This window comes from Nematolebias whitei, chromosome 12, assembly GCF_014905685.2.
Source record: "Nematolebias whitei isolate Nwh7 chromosome 12, NemWhi1, whole genome shotgun sequence".
NCBI classification, from domain to species: domain Eukaryota; kingdom Metazoa; phylum Chordata; class Actinopteri; order Cyprinodontiformes; family Rivulidae; genus Nematolebias; species Nematolebias whitei.
The window spans coordinates 29,953,495-29,979,470 of NC_056509.1; the positions used below are offsets into that span (position 1 = coordinate 29,953,495).

The 25,976-nt window shown below is 40.8% G+C and overlaps 1 protein-coding gene across 1 annotated transcript in view; it reads left to right on the forward strand.

Moving 5' to 3' along the window:
- Positions 1-6,809: 6,809 nt before the first annotated feature.
- LOC119418514 (WD repeat-containing protein 26) overlaps positions 6,810-25,976 on the forward strand; it is a 368,230-nt gene continuing 349,063 nt past the window's right edge. Inside the window, exons 1-12 of the mRNA XM_037685820.1 lie at positions 6,810-7,514; positions 9,578-9,677; positions 14,112-14,168; positions 16,201-16,337; positions 17,444-17,541; positions 17,664-17,820; positions 18,207-18,345; positions 18,636-18,776; positions 20,861-20,980; positions 21,274-21,419; positions 22,596-22,674; positions 22,786-22,915. Coding sequence (XP_037541748.1) covers positions 7,219-7,514; positions 9,578-9,677; positions 14,112-14,168; positions 16,201-16,337; positions 17,444-17,541; positions 17,664-17,820; positions 18,207-18,345; positions 18,636-18,776; positions 20,861-20,980; positions 21,274-21,419; positions 22,596-22,674; positions 22,786-22,915 — 1,600 coding nt within the window. The 5' untranslated portion in view covers positions 6,810-7,218. The remainder of the gene's footprint in view (positions 7,515-9,577; positions 9,678-14,111; positions 14,169-16,200; positions 16,338-17,443; positions 17,542-17,663; positions 17,821-18,206; positions 18,346-18,635; positions 18,777-20,860; positions 20,981-21,273; positions 21,420-22,595; positions 22,675-22,785; positions 22,916-25,976) is intronic.

Below are 25,976 nucleotides of genomic sequence, written 5' to 3' on the forward strand. Positions count from 1 at the left end.
ATTTTTTTAGATTTATCCTGAGTTCAGGTTTGTAAAAGAATGCAAACTAACCAATTGCTGTAAAAAATGTGCTTTCTTTTTTGGGGAATATGTTTCTAAGTTAAGAGGTTTATCTGACGAGGTTAAGTCAGGTCCTATGGACGGATTATTTTTTGTTGAAACGTTTCGACTTTTATCCAAAAGACTTCGTTAGTCTGAGGTCCTGCAACAAATTCTCAGGCCTTGTTTACACAATGTGTTTTTTGAGTGAAACCGCAGCTTTTCTACTGCGATTCACCCGTTCATTTATATGACAACAGTCCTCATTCTGAAACCAAAGGTTTCTGAATCTAGGTAGAGTGGAGATTTTCAGGGACACCCCCACTCCCACATGCAGAAATGTGAAATGCTCCACAAATGCGAAATGCACATACTCTGTTTGTGCCGGGGGGCTGGATCTTTGGGAAACAGCGTAATATTGTGTATGCTGTTCAGTGCCAGTAGGGCTGTTATTGAATAATTAAATGATACATTAATTACACTCAATCAAGATGAGAGACTGCGATGAAGTTAAACTCAAAGCAGTCTTTTCTTCAGATAATTAAGTTCAAGTTCAAAGTTCTTTATTGTCATTTGCATCACATGTGGTACATAAGGTGGAACAAAATTGTGTACTCAAGGTCCCATTCGCCTTCCTGTGGATCCACCACCTGCAGGAGGGGCCATACAAGTCAGGTGCAAGATGCCATGGGCAGTGGTCGAAGACGGGGGCCTTGGCGCTCTGACCCAGGCTTATCAAAGCTGGCTCTTGAGACATGGAACATAACCTCTCTGGCGGAGAAGGAGCCTGAGCTTGTGCTGAGGTTGAGAGGTACTGACTAGACATAGTTGGGCTCACCTCGACACGCAGCATGAGCTCTGGAACCGATCTCCTTGAGAGGGGCTGGACCTTATTTCACTCTGGAGTTGCCCATAGTGAGAGGCACCCAGCTGGTGTGGATCTACCCATAGCCCCCCGACTTGGTGCCTGTATGTTGGAGTTTTCCCTGGTAGATGAGAGGGTGGCTTCCCTGCACCTTCGGATGGGGGGACAGCCTCTGACTGTTGTTTGTGCCTATGTGCTGAACGGTAGTTTGGAGCATTCGGCCTTCTTGGGAGTCCTTGGTGGGGTTGCTGGAAGGTGCGCCAGCTGGGGACTCTTTTATTCTGCTGGGGGAATTCAATGCCCACGTGGGTAATGACATTGTGACCTGGAGGGGCATGAATGGGAGGAACAACCTCTCTGATCTGAACCCGAGTGGTGTTTTGTTGTTGGACTTCTGTGCTAGTCATGGTTTGTCCATCACGAACACCATGTTCGAACATAAGGGTGTCCATAAGTGCACTTGGCACCAGGATACCCTAGGTCGAAGATCTATGATCGACTTTGTAGTCATGTCATCTGATTTGCGGCCTTGTTTTTGGACACTGGTGAAGAGAGGAGCTGAACTGTCAACTGATCACCACCTGGTAGTGAGTTGAATCAGATGGCGGGGGAAGATGCCGGACAGACCCGGTAGACCCAAATGTGTAGTGAGGGTTTGCTGGGAATGCCTGGCAGAAGAACCAGTCAGAAAGATCTTAAACTCACACTTCCAGGAGAGCTTTAACAGCATCCCAGCTGAGGCGGGGGACATTGAGTCTGAGTGGACCATGTTCCACGACTCAATTGTTGAAGTGCCTGCCTTGAGCTGTGGCTGCAAGGTTGTTGGTGCTTCTCGCGGTGGTCGTCCATGAACTCAGTGGTGGACACCCCGGGTTAGGGAGGCTGTCAAGCTAAAGAAGGAGTCCTATTGAGCCTTGTTGGCTGGTGGGACTCTGGAGGCAGCTGAGGAGTACCGGAGGGCCAAGCGGTCCACAGCCTTGGCTGTTGATGAGGCAAAAGCTCAGATGTGAGAGGAGTTCAGTAAGACCTTGGATAAAGACTCTTGGTCGGCTCCGAGGAGATTCTGGCAAACCATCAGGCGGCTGAGGAGGGGAAAGCAGCTCTTTACGAACACTGTTCAGTGAAGGTGGGGTGCTGTTGACCTCAACCAGTGATGTCATCAGGAGGTGGAAGGAATACTTCTCAGATCTTCTCAATCCCACTGGCACGTCTTCCATGGAGGACGCTGAGCCGGGGGACTTCAGGGTTGGTCTGTCAATAACCGTGGCTGAAGTCAACAAGGTAGTTAAAATGCTCTGCAGCGGCAGGGCTCCGGGGGTGGATGATATTCGCCCTGATTTTCTTAAGGCCTTGGATGTAGTGGGGCTGTCTTGGTTGACACGTCTTTGCAACTTTGCGTGACATCGGGGGAAGTGCCACTGGATTGGCAGACTGGGGTGGTAGTTCCCTTCTTCAAAAATGGGGACCGGAGGGTGTGCTCCACTTATAGGGGCATCACTCCTTAGCCTCCCTGGTAAGGTCTATTCAGGGGTACTGGAGAAGCGATTCCAATCAATGGTCGAACCTCAGATCCAGGAAGAACAACGCAAGTTCCATCCTGGCCATGGAACACTATATCAGATCTTTACCTTCACTAGGGTCCTTGAGGGGTCATGGGAGTTTGCCCATTCAGTCTACATGTGCTTTGTGGACTTGAAGAAGGCTTTCGACTGTGTTCCTCAGGGTATACTGTGGGGGGTACTCGGTGAGTAAGGGATTTGGGGCCCGTTGTTATGGGCTATTCAGTCTCTATGCAAGCTTTGAAAGAGTTTGGTTCGCATTGTCGGTAGTAAGTCGGACCCCTTCAGGGTGGGAGTTGGTTTCCACCAGGGCTGCTTGTTGTCACCAATTCTGTTCATAACATTTATAGACAGAAATTTTCGGTGCAGCCAGGGGTCAGAGGGTTTCTGAATCGGTGGCCTCAGGATTCCATCTGTGCTCTTTGCAGATGATGTGGTCTCCTGTTGATGTCATCGTGCCGTGACCTTCAGCTCTCACTGGAGCGGTTCGCAGCCGAGTGTGAAGCAGTTGGGATGAGAATCAGCACCTCCAAATATGAGGTTCTCAGCCGGAAAAGGGTGGATTGCTCTCTTCGGGTCACGGGCGAGGTTTTGCCTCAAGTGGAGGAGTTCAAGTATCATGGGGTTTTGTTCATGAATGCAGGCAGAATGGAGCATGAGACTGACAGACGAATTTGTGCAGCATTTGCAATATTGCAGACTCTGTACCGGTCTGTTGTGGTGAAGATGGAGCTGAGATGTATAACGAAGCTCTCTGTTTACCAGTCGATCTACATTCCTACCTTCACCTATGGTCACATGCTATGGGTAGTGACCGAAAGAATGAGATCGCGGATACAGGCGGTTGAAATGAGTTGGAGTAGAACTACTGTTCCTCCAAACTGAAAGGAGCCAAGGTGGTTCGGGCATCTGGTAAGGATGCTTCCTGGGCGCCTCCCTAGGGAGGTGCTTGGAGCATGTCTGACTGGGAGGAGACCCCGGGGAAGACCCAGGACACGCTGGAGAGACTAAATCTCGGTAGGCCTTGGAACGCCTTGGGGCCCTCTCAGGAGAGCTAGAAGAGGTGGCTTTGAAAAGAGATGTCTGGGCCTCCCTGCTCAAGCTGCTGCCCTCGCGATCCGACTTCAGAACAAGCCAAAGATAATGGATGGATGGAAGTTCCCAGTTACACCCAAATATAGCAAAAATATAAAGTACAAAAAGAAACAGTATATAAGGATTCAAGATATACACTAAACACACATAATGTAAAATAATACGGTATATTGAACAACAGTTCGAACATGAATCTGTAGTAAGTAGATGGGTATGAATGAATACAGATGACTAATATGAATAATAATTAATGTTATTAACTTACTTTTATATATATATATATATGAATGTTTCTGTACAGTGCCCTAAGATGACTTCTGTTGTGACTTGGCACTATATAAATAAACTGAATTGAATTTACTTGAATTATGTATTTATTTATTTAATTTTGTCACATTCCACCCTCCATAGTGATCAGTCTTACATCGGGGAAACTAAACAGCCACTGACCAAAAGGATGACCCAGCACAGGAGAGCAACATCATCAGGCCAGAACTCTGTGGTTTACACTGATCTCCAGGCCAGCTGTCACTTTTCAGGAATGAAGATGTTCACATCCACGATGGTTTGAGAGAGAAGTGAAGGAAGCCATCTTTGTGAAGAGAACCCGTCCATCATTAAACGGGTGGACTGAGATAAGTAATAAATAAAGTAATAAATAAAAAATAAGTAATAGTAATAAATAAGACTGAGTTTGTTGCAGGACCTCAGACTGAAGAAGTCTTTTGGATAAAAGATGAAACATTTCAACAAAGAATCTATCCAGAGGACCTGACTTTGCCAGATTTTTCTACCTGGATTACTGAACATGCATCAGGACATTAAGAGGTTTAATTAATCAAATAATATTGTTTGTATTTTGCCCTCATCTGTGAATGATTAAACTAATAACTCAAATGAAGATTTTTTTTGGACCCAGCTAATAACGTGTTATTTGATCATCGACGATTGATTTTCTGACATATGGCAGCATCACTGTCTTCTTGTAAAGTTTTCTTTCTTAATAGACTTGAACTGAATGAAGTCTGTACCACTAATCTAAATAAATGAAACCTGAACATTGTTTTTTTTTGTGTGTGTGCTGGCAGGCAGTGTATTAACAGGACTTTTTCTCACAACCTGAATTTTAGGCTTGATGCTTAATGTCTTTTTAAATTACCTTCTTGATCACTTAGATTAACTGAATAATCTCCTCAGTAATAATTATGACACTAATACAGATTTGCTTCATATTCCAGATTAAGAGAACGATATATAAACAACCATCTGCACAAGATGGTGCTGACATTTGTGTCACATCTTTATAGGTCTAACAACATTGTCAGGCTTAAAAAATGTGTTTATTAAAAGGTGAATACAAAGATTAACAATGATTATTATTTTTCTCAGTAGTCTTCTTGTGTTAAAGTGTAATAAAAAATTTATGACCCAGTTGGTTTGACTGGTTTGACTCTTGTGTCCTTTTTCCAGTCATGTGATTTGCGTTTTTATTATGTTGAAAAAACTTACTGCATGCCAGCTTTTATTTTCACCCCTAAATCACAAACTTTTTGAGCCTTTTAGGGCTGGACACAAGAAAATCTGAAGGATTTAGAAAAACGTACCTAAAAACAAAATACGGTCATTTGCAAATCTTTGTTCATGGCAGCATATTTTCTACTGTTTGCTTAAATAATGAGCAAAGTGGACAAGTGGAAGAATAAAAGAAGTGTTAGATATAACCAACAAACAGAAGATAAGAATATTTAAAAATCATATTTTTGAAGAAATAATAAAAAAAAGACACCAAAATCCTGGCATGTGACCCTGAGAAATACATCATCCTTCAGATGACCTTTTAATATATTCAGAGTTTTCTGTTAATTCCTCTTTGTTGAGGCTCAAATACAGTTTAATGTACCAAGCTGTGTTTTCATTTTTTTTTTTTTTTTTCTTTTTAAAAAAAAAATTTTTTGGTGGGTATTTTATTTTTATTTTTTTTACATATTTAACGAAAGAAGGTTGAACAAATTGTGTGTTTGTGACAAGTTGTGCATGTGAATAAACCCTCTCTCTTGTGAGCCAGACAAACAAACAGTTTACACAATGCAAAATCAGAACAGTTCTTTTACATTTGGGCGGTTTGTCTACACTACAGCAATCAGATTACCGGTATCTGGCTCAGAAACATTTTAAATAGTGTCTTACAGTGGAAGTTTTACTAAATTCTTGGCATCGTTTCATTGGACAAAACAATTTATCTAAAAGTTGAAGTGTTCAGACAGGTGCACTATAGATCTAATCTACATTTCCTAAATGTTTTTAGATTGGACCACAATGGAAATAAATGTTTTCACTTTCTTGAGTTATTCAAATATTTGCAATTGATGGAATATGTATATATGTATGTAATAGATCTCATGCTTGAGACAAGTCTTTTTGTGCATTATTGAAATGCAAAAATCACAGCACCTGCTAGTGAGCTGGCAGGGAAACTACAGTGAGTTCAACATCTTCTGCAGTCCAGTCTAAACTGGGATTGTGATCACAGCATTAACGTGTGAACGTGTAACATTTTAACAATCAACATAAAGAAATGTGTAACTTTTCAAGAGATTGTTCACATTTAAACTGGGCCTATGACCCTATTAACACTTCTTTGGGAGGGTAGTGAGTTGAATCTGCACGTGAATCTAACTTTGCACAACAGAGCCTCTCGTGCAGCTTAAAGTTTAGAATTTAATGTTTTCCAGTTTAGAATAAAGAAGGTTGATCGATTTTTAGTTATTAACAAATTGTATGAATGCATAAATTTGAATTAAAAAGTAGTACTTTCATGCAACATTGAATTTTGCCCCCTTCGGGAACCTGGTGCCACACTTTTGCCACCCTAAAAAAAATCCTAGATCCGCCTATGTTCATAAAAGCAAAATATAAAGAAACTTGGGGCGACTTAAATTGTTTGCATAGTAAAATTTTACTAACCAGCTTCATCTTCTTATATATATGTAAATGCAATTTTTTAACAAGTTATATTACATTAAAATTATATGTCAAATTGTAAATCGTTTGAAACAGTCAACTATGTTTTGTACATATTAGTTGTATTTAAATTTGTTATTACCCAAAACGTCCACATTGCAATAAATTATTTTATACGTTACGGATAAATTAAAAGCTTGAATAAAATAAATAAGTTTAGTGTAACGTTAGTAGGTCAGTAGTCGGATAGTTATTCTAATTCTACCCGGAAGCCTGCTAGTGTAGGAATGTCCGGTTACGTCAGAGCGTCGGGACTCCATTAGAGTTGCAGCTGTTTGTGGAGAAACATCAACAAAAACGGGCTAACTGACAGTACGCTCGCTGCCCGACAACGAGGCCTTCAAGTCTGGAAGCGTAACCTTCATTTCCCACCCGGAGCTCCGCCGGCTTCTAACCACGGCCGCTCTCGGTGAGGAAACACTGGCCTCCCCTTCCTCCTCCTCCGACTCGGACACCGGCGGAGCGTCGCCGCCCCCGCGGAAGAAGCACCGAGCCTCGGCGGCGGAGGGAGCAGGAGAGCCCGGGGCTTCAGCAGTTGTAACAGGCCTCTCTAGTGTTGTCCTGGGACTTGCCGCACACTCTCAAACCACCTCGACTATCCACTTTAACCGAAGTCTTGTGAACAACCTCAGCAGCAGCATGCAGTCGAACGGGGCAGGACAGGGACAAGAATCATCGGAGCTTTCCTGCCTAAACAGCGCACAAAACGGGGAGTCTTCCTCGGCCGGTGGCGGCGGAGGAGCCCACGCCAATGGGCTCTTGTCCAACACAGACAACAGTAACGGCGTCGGTACCAGTAACGGCTCTTCAGTCGGGCCCTGTTCGGGGACTTCGAGCTCGGAGGTCGGCTCGCTGAAGAAGAAGAAACGACTATCGCAGGCGGAGGAAGATGTCATACGATTAATAGGGCAACATCTCCACGGACTGGGGCTAAAGTAAGTTTTATCCGGCATGTCAGTCGAGGCAAAACTCCCACGAGCGTTTAACGTTCGCTCTAAAAATATAAACTGTCATTTATATCATGGCCATGTCGTGCGAAAGAGCCATTTTTTTTGCATGTAGTCAGGGCGCTATTAGCGCTTGACAGACACAAACATGGGGGGATGGGGCAGCAAGTTAGCCTGCGAGCTCGGCAGTTGGTAGAAAGAAGGGGTCCATCTTGCACAATAACAGGCTGCGCTGATGTGTCGAGTCCTGACATCAAACCTTCACACAAACATGAAGTGCACACTATTGTTGGGCTTCTTGCACATATTTTATCCCAAACTGTGGTCGTGTCAGGTACGCCATAACTGTGCAAACAAAAGAGACGAATTTCGCACTGGATGAAAGCCATTACATCACCCAGCAGTTAGCGGCGCTTATTCATCCATTCGTTAACTTTTTTATTTTTCATTTCTTTTTACTGTTTGTCGTGATCTTATTGGTTTTGTACCGAATGAACCTGCTGTGGTGTCTAAAATGGAGTGCTCAGGCAGGATTATCGAGGTAGCCGAGCACCTTTTTTTTTTTTTTTTTTGCGGTTCAGAGGCTGCTGTTGCGCAAAAAAAAAAAAAACTGCGGTAAAAATGAGTTTATTGTATCGACGTAGATTTTCTGGCTTTTGCTATAACGAGTCTCGGTTATCTTTGTTTCCCAGCTTGACTGCAGGAGCAGGATAATGGTTATTTTCTCCTTTCAGACTGGTTTTTAAGGAGATATAAATGAGCCTGTAATGACAAAATCTGTGTTTTTTTTTAAAGTTTCTTCCTCTTGCACTTGTTTTTATATCTACCATTTTGTGAAGCTGTTTAAACCATCACCTGATTTTTCCTGTCATTCTTGAAAGGTTTATTTTTTGTATCTGTGTGTCATGGCAATGTGTCACCAGTCATAGCCTGTGACGTCCATGTATTTATTTAGATAAAGCTGGTACTGTAGTCCACATTTGTTCCAGGAATAAGCAGAATCAGATGGTTTTATGACTGCTGTAGGAATGCGCTCTGCTGTTTTAGAAGGAAACCCAGTGCTTGAATCTAATTATAGCACTGGTGGTGGTGGTAAAGGGGGGGGGTTCCATTATATCTACGCATGTTCATATGTTTCAAAGTGGCTGTTGTGGTCGCTGGTTTATAGCTCTGCTTTGTGTTGATCTTTGATGTCGAGCTGCGCGAGCGTGCAGTCATTCCAAGACTTTTTATATAAAACGAACCAACGTGCAGTACACAATCAGTGGGGGTGGGAATACATGACACCGCCTGCTATGAAACAGAGCCCCTAGATTTCAGCTTGGGAAATGCAAGAGAGATCAGTGTAGCAGTCAGCTGGATGAGAGGCTCAACACAGAGCTGCTGCGCCACTTTATTGATACCTGAGGATGATGTCATTATGCTGAAGGTGTCATCCATCCTACGCCCCCCACCTCCTTTTTTTTGTTTGTTTTTTCTCGCCTGCTCATTTTCATTATCTTGCACGGACGTCTCAGCAGACGCGTTTTATGGCGAATTCAGCCAAGAGTTGGTGTTTGGACAGATGGTAATGGTTCATGGTTGACAGGCTGAAAGGATGATGATGTCAACTGCGGAGAAAGCTCGTCTCCTGTTAATGAGCTTCCTACTGTCCACAAATCATGCTCTGGTCATGACACAGCTGCTCTGAGTTAGTTTCCTTCATAAGCAGGAGGCTGTCTTTCACTTGTTCGCATTTAACACTAATACCACAGAGTCCCCCGTTTCTACAATGAGTGTACGGATCACCTATTTTTTTATGTTTTAATACACAATCAAAGGTCCTCAATGATTTTTCTAGTTTCTCCTGAAATGCTACATTGTTTCATCATGTACCGGTACTGATGTTTATGACTTGGGAGTTTTGATTACATATTGATTTCTGAGAGCTAGAAGACCACGTTTGTGCTTAATTTTCGTCGTCCACTTCTTTTTGTTTTCTATGTCGTTGTGTGTTTACATCATCATAACTTTGTCTGCCTCTCTTCTCTTCCCTGTGTGTGTGTGTGCAGTCAGACAGTGGACCTGCTGATGCAGGAGTCAGGCTGCAGACTGGAGCACCCCTCGGCTTCCAAGTTCCGCAACCATGTCATGGAGGGGGAGTGGGACAAGGTTGGGTTGATTTGACATAAATGCAGAATTAGACTGAGATTTTTATTTTATTTTGTAATTTTTTTTATTGCCTGCAGTTGAAAGGAGAAGGTGTTCTGTTTTTTATGTGTGTGGGCACCTGTCTGTCGCCAAAATATCCCCTGAGCTCATCCATCCATTATCTTTACCTGCTTCTTCCTTTTCGGGTCATGGGAGTCACTGGTGCCCATGTGCAGCTATCGCTCTGCGAGAGGCGGGGGACACCCTGGACAGGGCTCCAGTCCATCACAGGGACACATAGAGACAAATGAGACAAACAACCATTCAATCTGGCGACCTTTTCGCTGAGAGGCGACAGCTCTACCAGTTGCACCACCGTGCTGCCATCTCTTGAACCCTTGGACAAATTTTAATGAAACGGGCAGAAAGTAAGCATAGGGTATACATTTACATGGATGCCACAGGCAACTGACATTTAAGAACTACAAAAATGGCTATAACTCGGCCAACTGTACAGATATTGTACTAAATATTAGTGTAGAAGTAGCTCAGCATATAACACCAGGTATTGTTGCACAACATCTTTTCTTCAAACTTTAAGAGTCAGCACTGTCGGTCTGTTAGCAAAATATTTCATGAACCACAGAGTGGAATTTAATCAAACTTCCAAAAAGTAATCCTTGGATGTACGTCTACTCAACTTTACTTTTAGAATCAGTCGAATTCAAGATGGCTGTTACTACTAACTGTCATTGGCCAACGCTCACAAATGGCAATAATAGAAACATTTACAATAAAATTTGATGTGATAATGATAATATGCTAAAATAAATTCACAACAAATACTCCCAGCACTGACACATCTTGCTGTGTCTCTCGTTTTTCCATGAGATTGCTCATAATGTCATTTTAAAACTTTTTTTTGCCAAAATATCTTTATTGAATTTTATCAGGTTTAACAAACACAACTCTAACATTCTACAAAATTAATACAGCAATGTATCTAAACCAAAATACTAAAAGCCAAAAAAAAAAAAAAAAGTGCCCCTCACAAGATTCTAATCATATTGCAACCTATTTCAAACTCCATATATCTTCTCCATATCAAGGTGTCAATACAACAATGTATACGCGTATATCTTAAGAGAATTTGTTTAATTTAGAAACTGCAGTGCACACCTCTTTCATTCGCTTGTACTATCTTCTGACATGTTTAAGTCCTTAACATACCTAATGAAGGGGTTCCAGACACACTCAAACAAGTCCTGTTTTCCCTTTAATACATATGAAATCTTTTCCAGAGGTAGAGCAGATAACATCTGTCGGATCCATTGGTTGGCAGTCGGTCCATGAGTCTTTTTCCAAAACAACGATATACATCTTTTCCCATTAAGCAAACTCAAGTTAATAAATATCCGTTCATTTTTAGTGTAATGATGTTTTTCTGGGTACAGTCCAAATAAAAACAGCTTGGGATCCAGTATTATTGGTTTGGAGATGATTTCCTCAATTATATCCTTTATCTCTTTCCAAAACAACATAATTTTTCTACAGTACCACATACAGTGAGCCAGAGTCCCTTTGTCTTCTGTACATTTTGAACATACATCAGGTATCTCCCTGTTAAACCTGTTAAGATCTACTGGTGTTATGTAAACCCGCATTAACCATTTGAATTGGATCATTTTAAGACCTGTATTGATAGAGCTAGTGTGAGCCAGAGTACATGCTGCTTGCCAATCTTCCTCAGATAACTCTAACAATAAATCTTTCTTCCAAGCCTTAAGTCTGTCGTGAGATCCTTCAGAAACATGCAACATTAATGAATGGTAAAACTCAGATATATTACCTTTTTTCAAACTGTCTTTTGTCAACATTTTTTCTAAAGTTGATTTGGCAGGCTTCGTCAGCTCATTATTTTGACTCATTTTTATGAAGTTTCTGAGTTGAAGATATTTAAAAAAGTGTTTCTTATCTAAGTAAAACTTATTTTGTAGATCCTGAAAGCTCATCAGTATGTCTGAGTCTGGTAAATAAAAATTATGAATTGTTTGGAGTCCTTTATCTTTCCACAGTTTAAAAGTTGCATCGGCTCTACCTGGTATAAATAATTGATTACCCCACACTGGACTAAACTGAGATAAACAAATTGGTTCATTTAAAAGTTTCTTTACGTCTCTCCATACCCTTATCATATTTTTAAGAAATGGGTTCTCAGTCTGTTTTAGCAGTTTAGTTATTGAATTTGAATATAAATATGAGGGGAGGATCAATTTTAATCCATGAGTTTCCATATCAGTCCAATGTGGAGAATGATTAGTGTAATAAAACATCATAGACCTCAACTGCACAGCACAATAGTATAGATGAAAATTTGGACACTTCAATCCTCCACGATCATAAGGAAGGTATAGCAGGGACAAACGAAGTCTTGACTTCCTATTGTTCCATATGAAATGTATCATCTTCCTCTTTATTTGCGAGAAAAATTCAGGAGGAGGTGGGAGGGCAATGTTCTGAAATATATAAAGCAACTTTGGTAATACATTCATTTTTATTATATTTATTCTTCCCATCATAGATATTGGCAGTGACATCCATCTTTCAAATGAATTATCAACTTCGTTCATTATGGATTTATAATTGGTCTCAACTACTTGTTTAAGTTCTGGGGAAATATGAATTCCCAGATATTTAAATTCCGTCACCATCTTAAATTGTGTTATATCTGAGGTTGGGCTAACTCTCATTTGAATTTAATAACAGAATAGAAGACTTGTTTTTATTGATTTTATAGCCCGATGTCTCACTAAATAATTTAATTATTTCCAAAATAATTGGTATTGATCTGCTTAATTTTGATATGAATAAGATCACGTCATCTGCGAACAGGGAAATCCTGTGTTCTGTATGTCCAACGATGATTCCACTAAGATGGGGGTGTGTGCGCGTACTGCAATAGCAAATGGCTCTATTGCCAGGGTGAACAGCCAAGGAGATAATGGACAACCCTGTCTGCAGCCCCTTCTGATATTTATTGGTTTAGATATATTTCTATTAGTTATCATTTCTGCTGAGGGATTATTGTATAATATTTTAATCCATTTTACAAAATTATTTCCACATTCAAATTTTTCCAGAACTTGAAAAAGATATGACCAGTGAACCCTATCGAACGCCTTTTCAGCGTCTAGTGATAAGAGAGCTGAGTCTGATGTGCCTTTGTTATAATGAATTATATTTAATACTCTCCTCACATTATGAAAGCCTTGCCTCCCCATAACAAATCCATTTTGATCATGGTCAATTGTATTTGGTAAAACCTTTTGTAAACGTCATGCTAACATCTTGGAGATTATTTTCAGATCTGAATTTAGTAAACTAATCGGCCTAAAATTTTCACATTTATTTGGAGATGTGCCTGGCTTCGGCAAAAAAGTAATCATGGCAGCATTCATTGAAGGAGGAAGATGGTTTGTGTGGAAAATTTCTTTAAACATCTCTAACAGTGGGGTCAAGAGTTTGTCTTTAAAAGTTTTGTATAAATCTATCGGAAGACCGTCCGGTTTTGGCTAAAGTTTTAAAACTTTAGCCAAAACATCAACCCTTCTCATCATAAAATGGTTTTAGTCTTAAACTCTGGCATGGAACTCAGTGGGTGCTTTTATTTTATTAAACCAAACCAAATCATCTTATTGTACATTGTTGAATGCAGCGTATAAGTAAATTCTTTAATTTATTAACTTTCTGCTTCAGTTACATCATTTATAGACTGATAAATGGTTTGTAACTAGAAACAGTGCTACTGTGCGTTTGATCTTTTTACTGTTTGTTCACGGATGATGTGAAACCTCTTAAAGTTCATATCAGCACGTTCTAATAGTTTAAAAGAATTTATTGTGCTATTGTTTTATTTCTTTCTTGTGCATCGTCAGACTTTGCTTTGTAAGCCTTTTCCAAGTACAAAACTGTACACAAACAAACAGAGCTTAGGCAAACACAACTGCAGACCTTATTAAAAACAACTTTTCTGAAATCATGAACCTAATTCTGAAGTCAGGGCTAAAAAATGTACTGCCAGCGTGTGCCAAGAGGTTGTAAATATCTGCGTGTGGGAGACTAGGTTTGTTCTCCTAACTAATCAGAACTTCACAAGCAGCTTGGTTACCTTTTATTTGTGATTCCTAAAATGTATTTTACCTGCAGTTTGTCAAATGTAGCCTAAAGTTTGTTGATATTAAAAAAAAAGTTTGATTGTGTAATGGATTACAATATTGTAAACAAAAGCATCAGCTTTATAGTAAAAGCTCCCCCTTTTTAACAACAAATTAAAGCTGTTTACTTCCTACTGTTGATCATATATATTTTTCTTGTCTATGTCATGGAACCTGCTGAGCTCACCATTTCTCTCCCTCTGTCTCTCCCCTCCATCATGATCTCTTTGTTTTGGATCAGGCTGAGAACGATCTGAATGAACTCCGAACACTGATGCATTCTCCAAATGCTATTGTGGTAAGCTCCCTTTGCTCTGAACTGAACGACAGCCAGCCAGCAGACACAGCTGGGGCTTCCAGAAAGGACCGTATTATAAAGCCGGTCCCTGTTGGGGGAAAATTAACGTCTGAAATGTTCTAGATCAAACCCCAGAAACAGCTGAGTCAGAAATGAAGTGCAGAGCAGGTTTAGGGAACAAGTATGTAAATGTCTTTTTAAGCAGAATAATTATTTGACTGACATTTTCTTCTGGTTGGTAGTTTTTATTCTAAGTATTAAATATACTTCACTCAAAGTTTTGTTTTATTATTATGTGTATTATTATGTGTATTATAATTTTTTTTTTTTACTGTAGTTTATTGTTGTCATTGTCTACTGTTAGGAACAGGTCCCTCTTGTAAATGAGTCCCCATGGCTTAATGAGGCTAGCCTGTATAAATAAAAGTTGAGTGAGTGAATGAATTCTTCACTAGTAAGTAGATTTATATAATTATTAGGCCTGTCGCGATAAACAATAAATCAATTAATGGCATGATAAATGAAAATTATTAACTTGTTTAACTGGCCATGAGGTAGTGCTCTGAAATATAAAGGAAGTTCTGACAATTGTTGTTAAAGCTAAAAAAAATTGAAATCGGTTCCTCGTGCAAGTATCAGCCGATTTCCCAAAATTAAGGTAAAACTAGTTAAAAACCCCTTAGTTAAAAGCAGCTAAGTTGAGAAGCTAAGCTACAAGCTAAGCTAAACAGGCCGATGTGGGGAGGGTGCCTCTGTCTTGTCGAAGCTCCAAAATTCTCGGTTGAAACTCGTGCCTTTGCGTAAAAAGTTATTCTCTGCAAAAAGAAGCTGAGAACTTGTTTACTGATTATTATTTTTTTTTTTATTAAAAGCTTTGTGTGAAAAATGCTATGCTAAAGAGCTCAAACCACACCGAGCATCCGCCATTTTGAGAACCAAAAAACAGGAACGAGAGACCGCCCATGTCACGTCAAGGGGCCTCCCTCCCATTTTTCTTAGAGACACGCTTCTCGCTCCCTCACTCTCCATCCTTCGGTTCAAACAGTCTTATACTGCCATCCAGTGTTCAGAAAAGGTACTACACAAAATCAAAAAGGTCCATGCTCAATAATCCATATCCGCTGCACTACACAAAAATTTACCAAATTTCTTCTTAAATTCGACAATAATTACTAATCATTGTCAAATTTCAAACAATATTACCGTTTATCGCAATAATTTCTGAGACAATCGCCCAGCAAAATTTGTTGTGGTGACAGGCCTAGTCATTATAACAAAGTTTTGTATTGTTTTAGTTTGGAATCTGTTCAGTCCACTGCTCTGTCATACACAGATCCCAGAGAAGGTTTATTGAACATGCATGGTTTGCTTTACTTGTGTAATGGCTTTGAGACTGCGTTTGTGTCACCGCCACCATTAGCTAACAGCCGTTCTTGTTGGACATTTACACGTTCCACAAATGCAATCGTGGTGTATCACAGTGTAGCTGAAGCGTTCAGGGATGTGTTGATTTCTGCACGGTCTTTGTAGGAGTACAGGGTGTGGGTGGATGTTGTCTTGAATTTATGCGTGGTTGTTTTAACTCCGCTTGCATCGCTTGTCAGGGTGTGCTGTGCTGCATCCCCGAGATAAGGCGGGCATTTATTGCCACAGATGTCACTGCTGACTCGCGTGATCAGTAAACAGTCTCTTGTTGTTGTCAGCATTAAAGAATAAATCCAAGGATGATGATATTCCTTTGAGCACATCTAAAATATTATCCGAGTGAGAACAATGAAATTCTAATGGTTTAATGTTTTGTTATTGCAAACAGTGGCATATGTACTGCTGTGTACCAGAATGTGTCTCATGTTGTAGATTAGTATTTAGCAACTGCTTTTAAATATGATTTCATATTGAAGTTGTACAGGTCAGTTGTTACGTCAGCGTTTGAAATCTCCAGACTGTCAAAGCTTTTCATCAATCTTTCATCCTTCGATGTTGGGTTTGGATTTGATAAAATATCTTCTTTGTCTCTTTTTCTCCCTCCCAGCGTATGAAGTTCTTACTGCTGCAACAGAAGTACTTGGAGTATCTGGAGGACGGCAAAGTGCTGGAGGCTTTGCAGGTTCTCAGAGGAGAGCTGACGCCACTCAAATACAACACAGATCGCATCCACGTACTCAGCGGGTACTTTTTGTTATTAGCACTGGTTTCATGGCAGTCGTCAGATCATTGACCCCGTTGACACAAATACAAACTGTCAAAGTCTTAGATACTTCTTTGACTATAAATAATACTTCTCACCAACCACAGTAAGCTATTTATAAAAAGGAAGTCCATTTGATGCTTAGCAGCTTGATCTACTTGTGCCAAATCGGAAACATTTATTAAATAAATGTTATTTTGGTAACAAGACAACTCTGTCATAGAAGCTCTTATCATAATGTCAGAGATAGTTCATTTAGGCCGGGATAGTGTAATATGTCGACGGTTTTATTCTATCCAGTTCTCAATAAAAAGGAAAGTATTTCTGTTTCTCAGTGTGCGCATTAAATCATAGAGCCGCATGCATTTGCTGCTATTAGTGGTTTGCTCAAATGTTGACATTGATTGTTCTCACGTGATGTGTTGAAGCTACATGAGACCTGGCTCAAGAGCTACAGGTTTAGATCGTGTAAATGTGACTTTGCTCCGTTGCTGTTATGTTTTCAAATAGCTCTTTAGATTTACAGAAACACCCATAGATTCTAATGTTTGGAGTCGTTTCCTCCTGCAGGGCTTTTTCTCTTTCTTGTGTATATTTTTAATTTTCCAAGTGTTTTGACTGAGTCTTAAATGCTTTCTGTCTGACACATTGTTGGGCTCAGATCACGATGTGCTGCTCAAACAGGTTTTTGTCAAAAATAGGTCAGGTTTATATTTTTAGCTAGGCCACAATAGAAAGCCTCATCTAGGGCATTTTAGTGACCAGTTTGAAGAGAAAACAGGAGTGGTGATCAGCTCCGGGTGCCCCTGGTGCAATGTCCAGTTAATATTTAGTATAATTTGATATTAATGTTAGTCAAAGAATATAACATATTCTTGACTTGGGCATTTATGCCAAATCATACTGAAGACGCTTTTTTAGAGTCAACAGAAGGTTTTTACAGTGTTTTTTTGCTTTTAATTTGAATTCAAGTTGTTAGAAACATTATGTTTCTGTTCACCTCCATGGTTAATGAGGACTTGTATACAGTATATGCATATATATGAGTTTTGTTTTACTTAAACGGTGTTCTTGTGTCTTCTGGCAGGTACCTGATGTGTAGTCATGCCGAGGATCTTAGGGCCAAGGCAGAGTGGGAGGGCAAGGGCACAGCTTCACGCTCCCGGCTGCTGGATAAATTACAGAGTGAGAAGCTATTTCCATATAATGACCTTGCAGAGCTAACATGTCTCCTGACTTGGAACACTACTAAACACACGTTTCATGGGCTGACGTGAGCTAGTGTATGCTTTCTTTCAATCTTCCAGCCTACCTGCCGCCCTCTGTGATGCTGCCTCCGCGGCGACTACACACACTGCTGCGACAAGCCTTGGAGCTGCAGAGGGATCGTTGTCTTTATCATAACACCAAGCTGGATAATAACCTGGACTCAGTCTCACTTCTGCTCGATCATGTTTGCAGCAGGTTGGTTCTGCAGCTAGCAGGCTGCTGGGTTCTTGTGAGGCCTTTTGGACTCAATGCGGAAATATTATACTGCCGCCACTCGTGTGTAACTTTTGACCTCACATCATAAAATAAAACACCGAGGGACTTGTTCTTATAGTCACATTGAGATTTTATGTTCTTCAACAGGGGGTTTACCTTGTTTACATTTGATCATATCTTTTATTTATCTTCTAAACCCCTAGAATGTCTGCAGTAAGTTTGATTTTTTTTTTCCCCAATTTCTATGATTTTCTCTGTAGATTTTCTAAATATTTCATTATGCTATTATTGAGTAAAGTAAATCTAAAATACTTGTACCAGCAGACAGTTTAGATTTGAACCTCTGATCTGTTTCTTTGTCACAGGAAGCAGTTCCCCTGTTACACCCAGCAGATTCTGACAGAACATTGTAATGAAGTGTGGTTCTGCAAATTCTCAAACGACGGCACCAAACTAGCTACTGGCTCCAAAGACACCACTGTTATAATCTGGCAAGTGGATCCGGTGAGTGTGGAAACATTCGGTCTCATTCTTTTGTTTATACTTTTCATATAATCTGTCGAAAGACTATGAAGCAGTCAGAGTTTAAACTATTAACCGTTCCATTCTTGTAGCATGAAGCTGTCAGGCATCTGAAAAAACTAGTTAGGAAGTGCTTGTCAGAACCACTTTTCACCTAATTTTGCTCTTGCCTATGTCAAATGCCTACATTTACTTAAAAGAACATAAGTTTGTGATTACCTCTCAATGATTCAGTAATAAGTTGCTTTTATCATCTTCCTAACATTGTGTAGGAGAGCCATCAACTGAAGCTGCTTCGAACTCTGGAGGGTCACGCATACGGAGTCTCTTACTTGGCCTGGAGCCCTGATGACACCTACCTGATCGCCTGTGGACCCGACGATTGCTCCGAGCTCTGGCTTTGGAATGTTCAGGTAACATTAACGACACCTGAATTCAACTTATTAACGTTTGTGTTTCTGTAATATCCATCATAAAAGCAATAATTGCATTGTGAGAATCATTTTTAAAAGGTTTTGTACAAAAACATGTATCAGTTCTAGTAATCGCATCAGGTATGTGATTCAGTGAACGTTAAAAAGAGAACGTGTGTAGTCATTTTGGGGGGAGAAAACTCAGCACTAGGGAGTACTAAAGTAAAAGTTGGCACCAACTTCTGCTGTACCAACCGAGATATTTTATTTGTCTTAACGGGAGAAGTTTTGTAAAATGGCATTGCATTTACCGTAGTTGTAAACAAAGGAGAAGAATATTTGTTTTCTAAATCATTTTTACAAAAACCCTGATGATTTTGGGTTACATTAACCCCCAATCAATCATTTAATGATGTGGAAACTGTGTTAGAGCATAAACGTTCAAATCAAAAACACAGAAGATTTTTTTTAAAGGTTATTACAGCTTTAACATATTTTAAAATTATAGAAAGAAAACTCTTTTGAGCTCCTTCTGTTGATTTTATGTTCAGGAGCATTAATCGTAGCTGAGGGGTTACTCCTGTTTTCTGGGGTTACCCCACATAAGATTTTTTTTCTGTCACTTTGGCTCTTACCGTATTTTCCGGCGTATAAGTTGCATCAGTCAAAAAAAGCATCATGAAGTGTAAAAGACATATAAGTCACATTGATTATGCGTCACCTCTGACCCGTCGCGTTTATTGTGCATTTATTTAATGGTCCAAACAGTCCAGGCGGCGCCATCCATCCATCGTGGCCAGAGCCGCTAGCTCTCCAGCGTTCTTCCGCCTGCACCAGCTGAGTGAAGCAAGTGTGCACGGGAGGACTCACTGTTGCAGTTCTTAGAAAATTAACAAGATTAACATTTAAAAACAATTATTTGTTTGCTCGACGTTAGAATAGAATAGAATAGAATAGAAACCGCCTTTATTGTCCCACGGATGGGAAATTCCAGTGCATCAGCAGCAACAGATAAAAAGATAAAAAGATTTCACACAAAAGTTCCTAAAATGTTAATAAACAATACAATATATAAGAAATAAGATAAACAATATCAATAATAATATAATAACAATAATAATTATTATAGCAAAGGTGTGTCTCAGTTTAACTTTTCCTTAATAAATGCACTTTAGAATCAGAATAATTTTAATAGTCATAACCGCTTCATTTCACCTGGGCGTCGCCATCCATCCGCCCATTGCGACAGGATCCGCTTGCTTTCCAGCGTTCCTCCGCCTGCACCAGCTGAGTGAAACGAGCATGCACAGGAGGACTCGCTGTTGCAGTTCTTAGAAATTAAAAGCTTCAGTCAAAAATTGTTATGAATATGGGGAAAAAAACATATATAAGTTGCTTCAGTGTATAAGTCACAAGACTGACTAATCTGTGCAAAAAATCGTGACTTATACACCGGAAAATACGGTAATTTTAATTCACTAGAGATCGTGTTAATGTCCCACTACTTAATGAAACACCATCTCAGGGAGCTTGTTTTTTCATCAGTAGTTGATTTCTTTGAAATGAACAGACCTAGCATGTTGCTAATATGCAGAGCAGCATTATGCAGCTACAGACGTATACAATGTTGGATCATTGTATTGATGGATTAGATTCAAACAAGGCAAAATATTGAAAATATCACACATTTGACAACAATTGTGTTCTATTATTTTGAAGTTTGCCCCTGAAATATCTGTTTCAGTTTACCCTTCCCTCCATGTCCCCTGTAAAAATTGCAACACCCCTCTCTACCTCTTGGCATGAATGCACCAAACTGAAGTACAGGGCTAAATGGTGGAGGCAAGGGGTGAAATGTGATTCAGCCCAAGTCTGAAAAGTGCTATAGATACTCTGTAATGTGCTGCGTGTACTCGCTGACCTTTTCTTTTCACCCATCCCATCCTCTTCCCTCCTCTTTCCTGCACTCATCCCTCCCCCACTCAATGTGTCTTCTTGCTTTCCCTCTCTCTTTGCCATCCCCCATTTGCTTTTTTTTTCTCGCCATTTTTCCTGCTGCCTCTTTTGATTCTCTTGTTTGCCAGACGGGGGAGCTGCGGACCAAGATGTCCCAGTCCCATGAAGACAGTCTTACAAGTGTGGCCTGGAATCCTGATGGCAAACGTTTTGTCACTGGAGGACAAAGGGGGCAGTTTTATCAGTGTGTAAGTGGATCATTGAGGTCGTTCTTTCTTCTTTTTTTATTTTTTTAGTTTATTTGACTTGTTCAAAGACTTTCCCAGTCATGAACCTTTTTAAAGTATCTATGTTTCTGTGATTTTTGAATTAGCAAGCTTGTGTGAATGGCAATTTCTGCAAATGCTAGGGGCTTGGAAATGACAATTTTAAAGAAAGAACACGGATCACCTGTTAATGACAGTCGTCGTACTATGCTTTTGTCTGTTCTCGTTTTCCTGTCAAGAGTAAGGGATGAGGGATCTGCTGTCTGTGTTGTCAGGACCTGGATGGTAACTTGTTAGATTCCTGGGAGGGTGTGAGAGTGCAGTGCCTGTGGTGCCTGGGCGATGGCAGGACAGTGCTGGCCTCGGACACCCACCAGCGTATCCGGGGCTACAACTTTGAGGACCTCACGGACAGAAACATGTATGTATCCTGTGTATCTTTTTAAAACCAATTTAAGGTGGAAACCTCATATTAGATATATACAAAGTAAACTGTCAAAAGGTCTTATTTATTTTAAATAAAGCCAACATGTCCTGGAGGAAACAGCTTTCCACATTCTTTACTGTTCCCTAGTCCTACCTCATTTGAGTTATTGTGCAGAGTTATGGGACAGCAACTACAGAACTTCACTACAATCATTAATAATATTGCAAAAAAGAGCAATTGGAGTAATCAATAAGGTCTGTTATTTGGATCATACAAACGCACTATTCATAAAATCTAAGCTGCTAAAATTTGTTGATATGGTGGAATTACAAACGGCTATTATCTTGTTTTAAAGCACAAAATAATTTCTTACCAGGAAACATTCAAAAACTATTCTCAAAACAAGAAGGACTTAATAATTTAAGGGAAAAGCGTGAATTTAAAACTTTAAAATTCAGAACCACAAGAAAAAGTTTTTGCATATCAATACGTGGGATGAAACTGTGGAATGGTTTAAGCATGGAAATCAAGAAATGTCCAAACATAAAACAGTTTAAAACGTCATTTAAGAATATGAGCATCACTGCATATCAATATGGGAAATAATGACTGTTATTACTGCTATTATCAATGTTAACATTTAATGAATTTATCAATTATTGCTGCATTATGGTATATTGATCTAGAACGAATTTTAACATGTTAAAAAAAATTATTGATGTTTGATCATAATGGCATACAAATATGAAGGCATTGTACTAGTTATAGATATGGATATATAAAATACTAACTTAAAAATAACGTTATAACCAAGTTACCCTGAAGAGTTAATTATTGGATGATGATATGGATGAAAGAGGGGTGAGTGTAACAAGTTTATACTTCTACCCAATCCTTTGAATGTGTACATATACTGTTTTTTTTCTACTTGCTTTTGTTTTAAATTTATTTTCTTTTCATATAACTTTGTTTATTCTTTTATTCTACTACGTTCAGTAAAGTTAAACTCAAAGGTCAAAAAAATCAATTTAACTGGAAATTATGAACTTGCAAAAAAGATTTGCCGTCAGTAGTTTTAGAAACTACAGAACTGTTTATTATTGGTTTCCTCATCAGCTGTTTTATATGTGAGTATTTGATAATCTGTCACTTCTTTACCTGTTTTTACAGAGTTCAGGAGGACCACCCAATCATGTCTTTTACCGTTTCAAAGAACGGGAGATTAGCTTTGTTAAATGTAGCAACTCAGGTAAGCCTTTGACTATCAGTAATATCTATTTATGTGACGCAAATGTGATTCTTAAAGAGCATAACCGTGGTGCTTCAGCAGGAATTGATGTTCTGTAACTTTTTTTTAAAGGGAGTGCACCTGTGGGATCTTCAAGATCGGGTGCTGGTGAGGAAGTACCAAGGTGTGACCCAGGGCTTCTACACCATCCACTCCTGCTTTGGAGGGCACAATGAAGACTTCATCGCCAGTGGCAGCGAAGGTACTGTCAGAATACTGCTAAATACTACAAGTGTAATAAAAAGAAGACAGTAAATGTATTTCAGGCTTATGTGTGTTCTCGCTCTTTCAATCAAGATTCAAGAATTGGGCTGTGCTGGTCGGTTCTTTGATGGTGCAATTGATTTGGCACCAGAACGTCTTCTTTCAGTGTGGGGGGTTTTTGGGACAGTGACTTGACAAACAGTACAGATCTCCCACTAGAGTACTGACTGATTTGAACCAGACTGGCATAAATTTGTTTTAATTTATCTAAAAATATTTCTCCCTGGCGTTAAATCGGTGTCAGAGCAGCTGAGAGATAATAGGCCAAGTTGTGGTTTACATGTTGGCTCTACTTACAGGTGCTGGTCATAAAATTTTGATCATTTTGGTCATTTTGATCCAAGATGGCCGCGCTCAGAGCAGTTGCAGCTTCACAGGCTCCCGGTACCATCCCAGTTTTTAGAAGTTTTGATATTGACTCTGTGCCTGACTCTGCGCGATTTATGCGTGTGAACTATAGCCGAACCGAACTGATGAGAATAGGAGCGGATTTGCCACGAAATATAGCAGAAATCGGCAACAAACTCAAAGCTACGCTCGGCAGAATGCAGATCTTAAAGTCATCTACCTGGAAGCTGCAGCAGAGGCGTTCCAGCGGGCAGAAGAGGAAGCGCTGCTCCCGGCTTAAGAGGAGAGGATGCCGGGCGGGTTTATGGTAAGGCTACAAGTTAACGCTAAAGCCGGTAAACTCCCCATGCCGTCTCTCTTTCTGTCGAATGTCCGCTCGTTGGACAACAAGGTGGATTTACTTCGTCTGAGAGCGGGCGCCTCAGAAGAGATGAAGAAGTGTGCAGTGCTTTGCCTCACGGAAACGTGGATTACAAGTGAAACGCCGGACTCAGTCTTCCAGCTGGATGACAGACTTTTTTTTCGAGCGGACCGCTGCAGCGAGCTAACGGGGAAATCATGGGGGGGCAGAGTGTGCATTTACGTGAGTAAAAGTTGGTCCACGAACTGTACTGTTGTAAATAGCTCATGCTCGAAGGCTTTGGAGCAAATAACAGTGAAATGTCGGCCACATTATCTACCCCGAGAGTTCACAGTGACTTTTATCACAGTTGTTTACATTCCTCCGGACGCTAATGCTAATGAATCACTACAGGAGCTTCATGATATCATCAGCTCGCTGCAGAACAAACACCCCGAGGCTCTTTACGTTGTAGCCGGAGACTTTAACCACGTGAATCTAAAGGACTGTCTCCCAAGCTTTAATCAGCATGTGACGATTCCGACACGTGGAGACCGCACGCTGGACCGTGTTTACACGAACGTAAATGACGCATACAAAGCCGAACCCCGCCCCCACCTAGGACTGTCAGACCACATCTCAATCTTCCTGGCTCCTGCTTACATGCCCCCGCTGAGACGCTCCAGACCGGTACAAAAGAAAGTTAAATGTTGGAGCCAGGACAGTGGCCCCATACTGAGAGATTGTTTTGATCGAACAGACTGGCAGGTTTTCAGAGAAGCTGCTGAAAATAGAGGTTCGCTTGATCTTGACCAATACACATCCTCAGTACTGGGTTACATTAGTACATGTACTGACACAGTCTCCACTATCAGAAATGTTAAAAGCTACCCAAACAGAAAACCTTGGCTGAATGCAGAGGTGCGTACCCTGCTGGAAGCCAGGAACACTGCCTTCAGGTCTGGAAACTCAGAGGAGCTGAGTAGGACAAGAAAAGAGCTGGTTGCTGGTATTAAGAGGGCCAAGGCCACATATGCAAAGAGGATCGAGGGTCAATTCATCTCACAAGACCCTCGGAGCATGTGGAGGGGCATTAAGTGCATAACAGATTATAAAGGAAGGAGTGAACAATGCCCCAAAGACCCATCTCTGCCTGATGCCCTCAACAAGTTCTATGCACGCTTTGAAGACCCAAACAGACCACCCAGCACCAGACTCACCTCGCCACCGGATGAAGAGCATCTCAGCGTGACCTCAGCAGAAGTAAGGAGTACCTTCAGGAGGATTAATCCGCACAAAGCAACTGGCCCAGACAACATCCCCGGAAAAGTGTTGAAGGAATGTGCTGATCAGCTCTGTGAGGTGCTGGCAGACATCTTTAACACCTCACTTACCCTGGAGACAGTTCCCACCTGCCTGAAGACTGCCACCATCATCCCAGTCCCAAAAAGCTCTACAGTGACTGGTCTGAATGACTATCGGCCAGTGGCCCTCACCCCGATAGTCGCTAAATGCTTCGAAAAACTGGTCATGACTCACATCAAAACAACCATCAACATCAACGAGGACCCTCATCAGTACGCATACCGTGAGAACCGATCAACAGAGGATGCAATCTCCTCTGTGGTCCACACTGCGCTCAACCACCTGGAGCAGAAAAACTCTTACGTCCGTATGCTCTTTGTGGACTTCACATCCGCCTTCAACTCCATGATCCCCCAAACCCTGATGGACAAACTATCCACACTAGGACTAAGCCCCTCCATCTGCAACTGGGTACTAGACTTTTTAACAAACAGACCACAGTTAGTGAGGATCCACAACCTCTCCTCCTCCACCATAACCCTCAGCACTGGCTCTCCTCAGGGATGTGTGTTGAGCCCCCTTCTGTTTACTCTGCTCACATATGATTGTGCAGCTACCCATCCAGGCTGTCACATTGTAAAGTTTGCAGATGATACAGCGGTGGTGGGATGCATCACAAACAATGATGAGTCCAGCTACAGGCAAGAGGTGGAACACCTGGAGAGCTGGTGCAGAGAGAATAACCTTCACATCAATGTGAAGAAGACTAAGGAGATGATTGTGGACTTCAGAAGGAACAAAAACACCTACACCCCCCTGAACATAAGAGGATCTGCGGTGGAAGTGGTCTCCAGCTACAAGTACTTGGGTGTACACATGAATGACAACCTCAGCTGGAGCAACAACACCACCAGCTTGATCAAGAAAGCTCATCAGAGACTCTACTTCCTCAGACGGCTGAGGCGAGCTGGTCTGGGAAGCTCAGTCCTCACCTCCTTCTACAGGT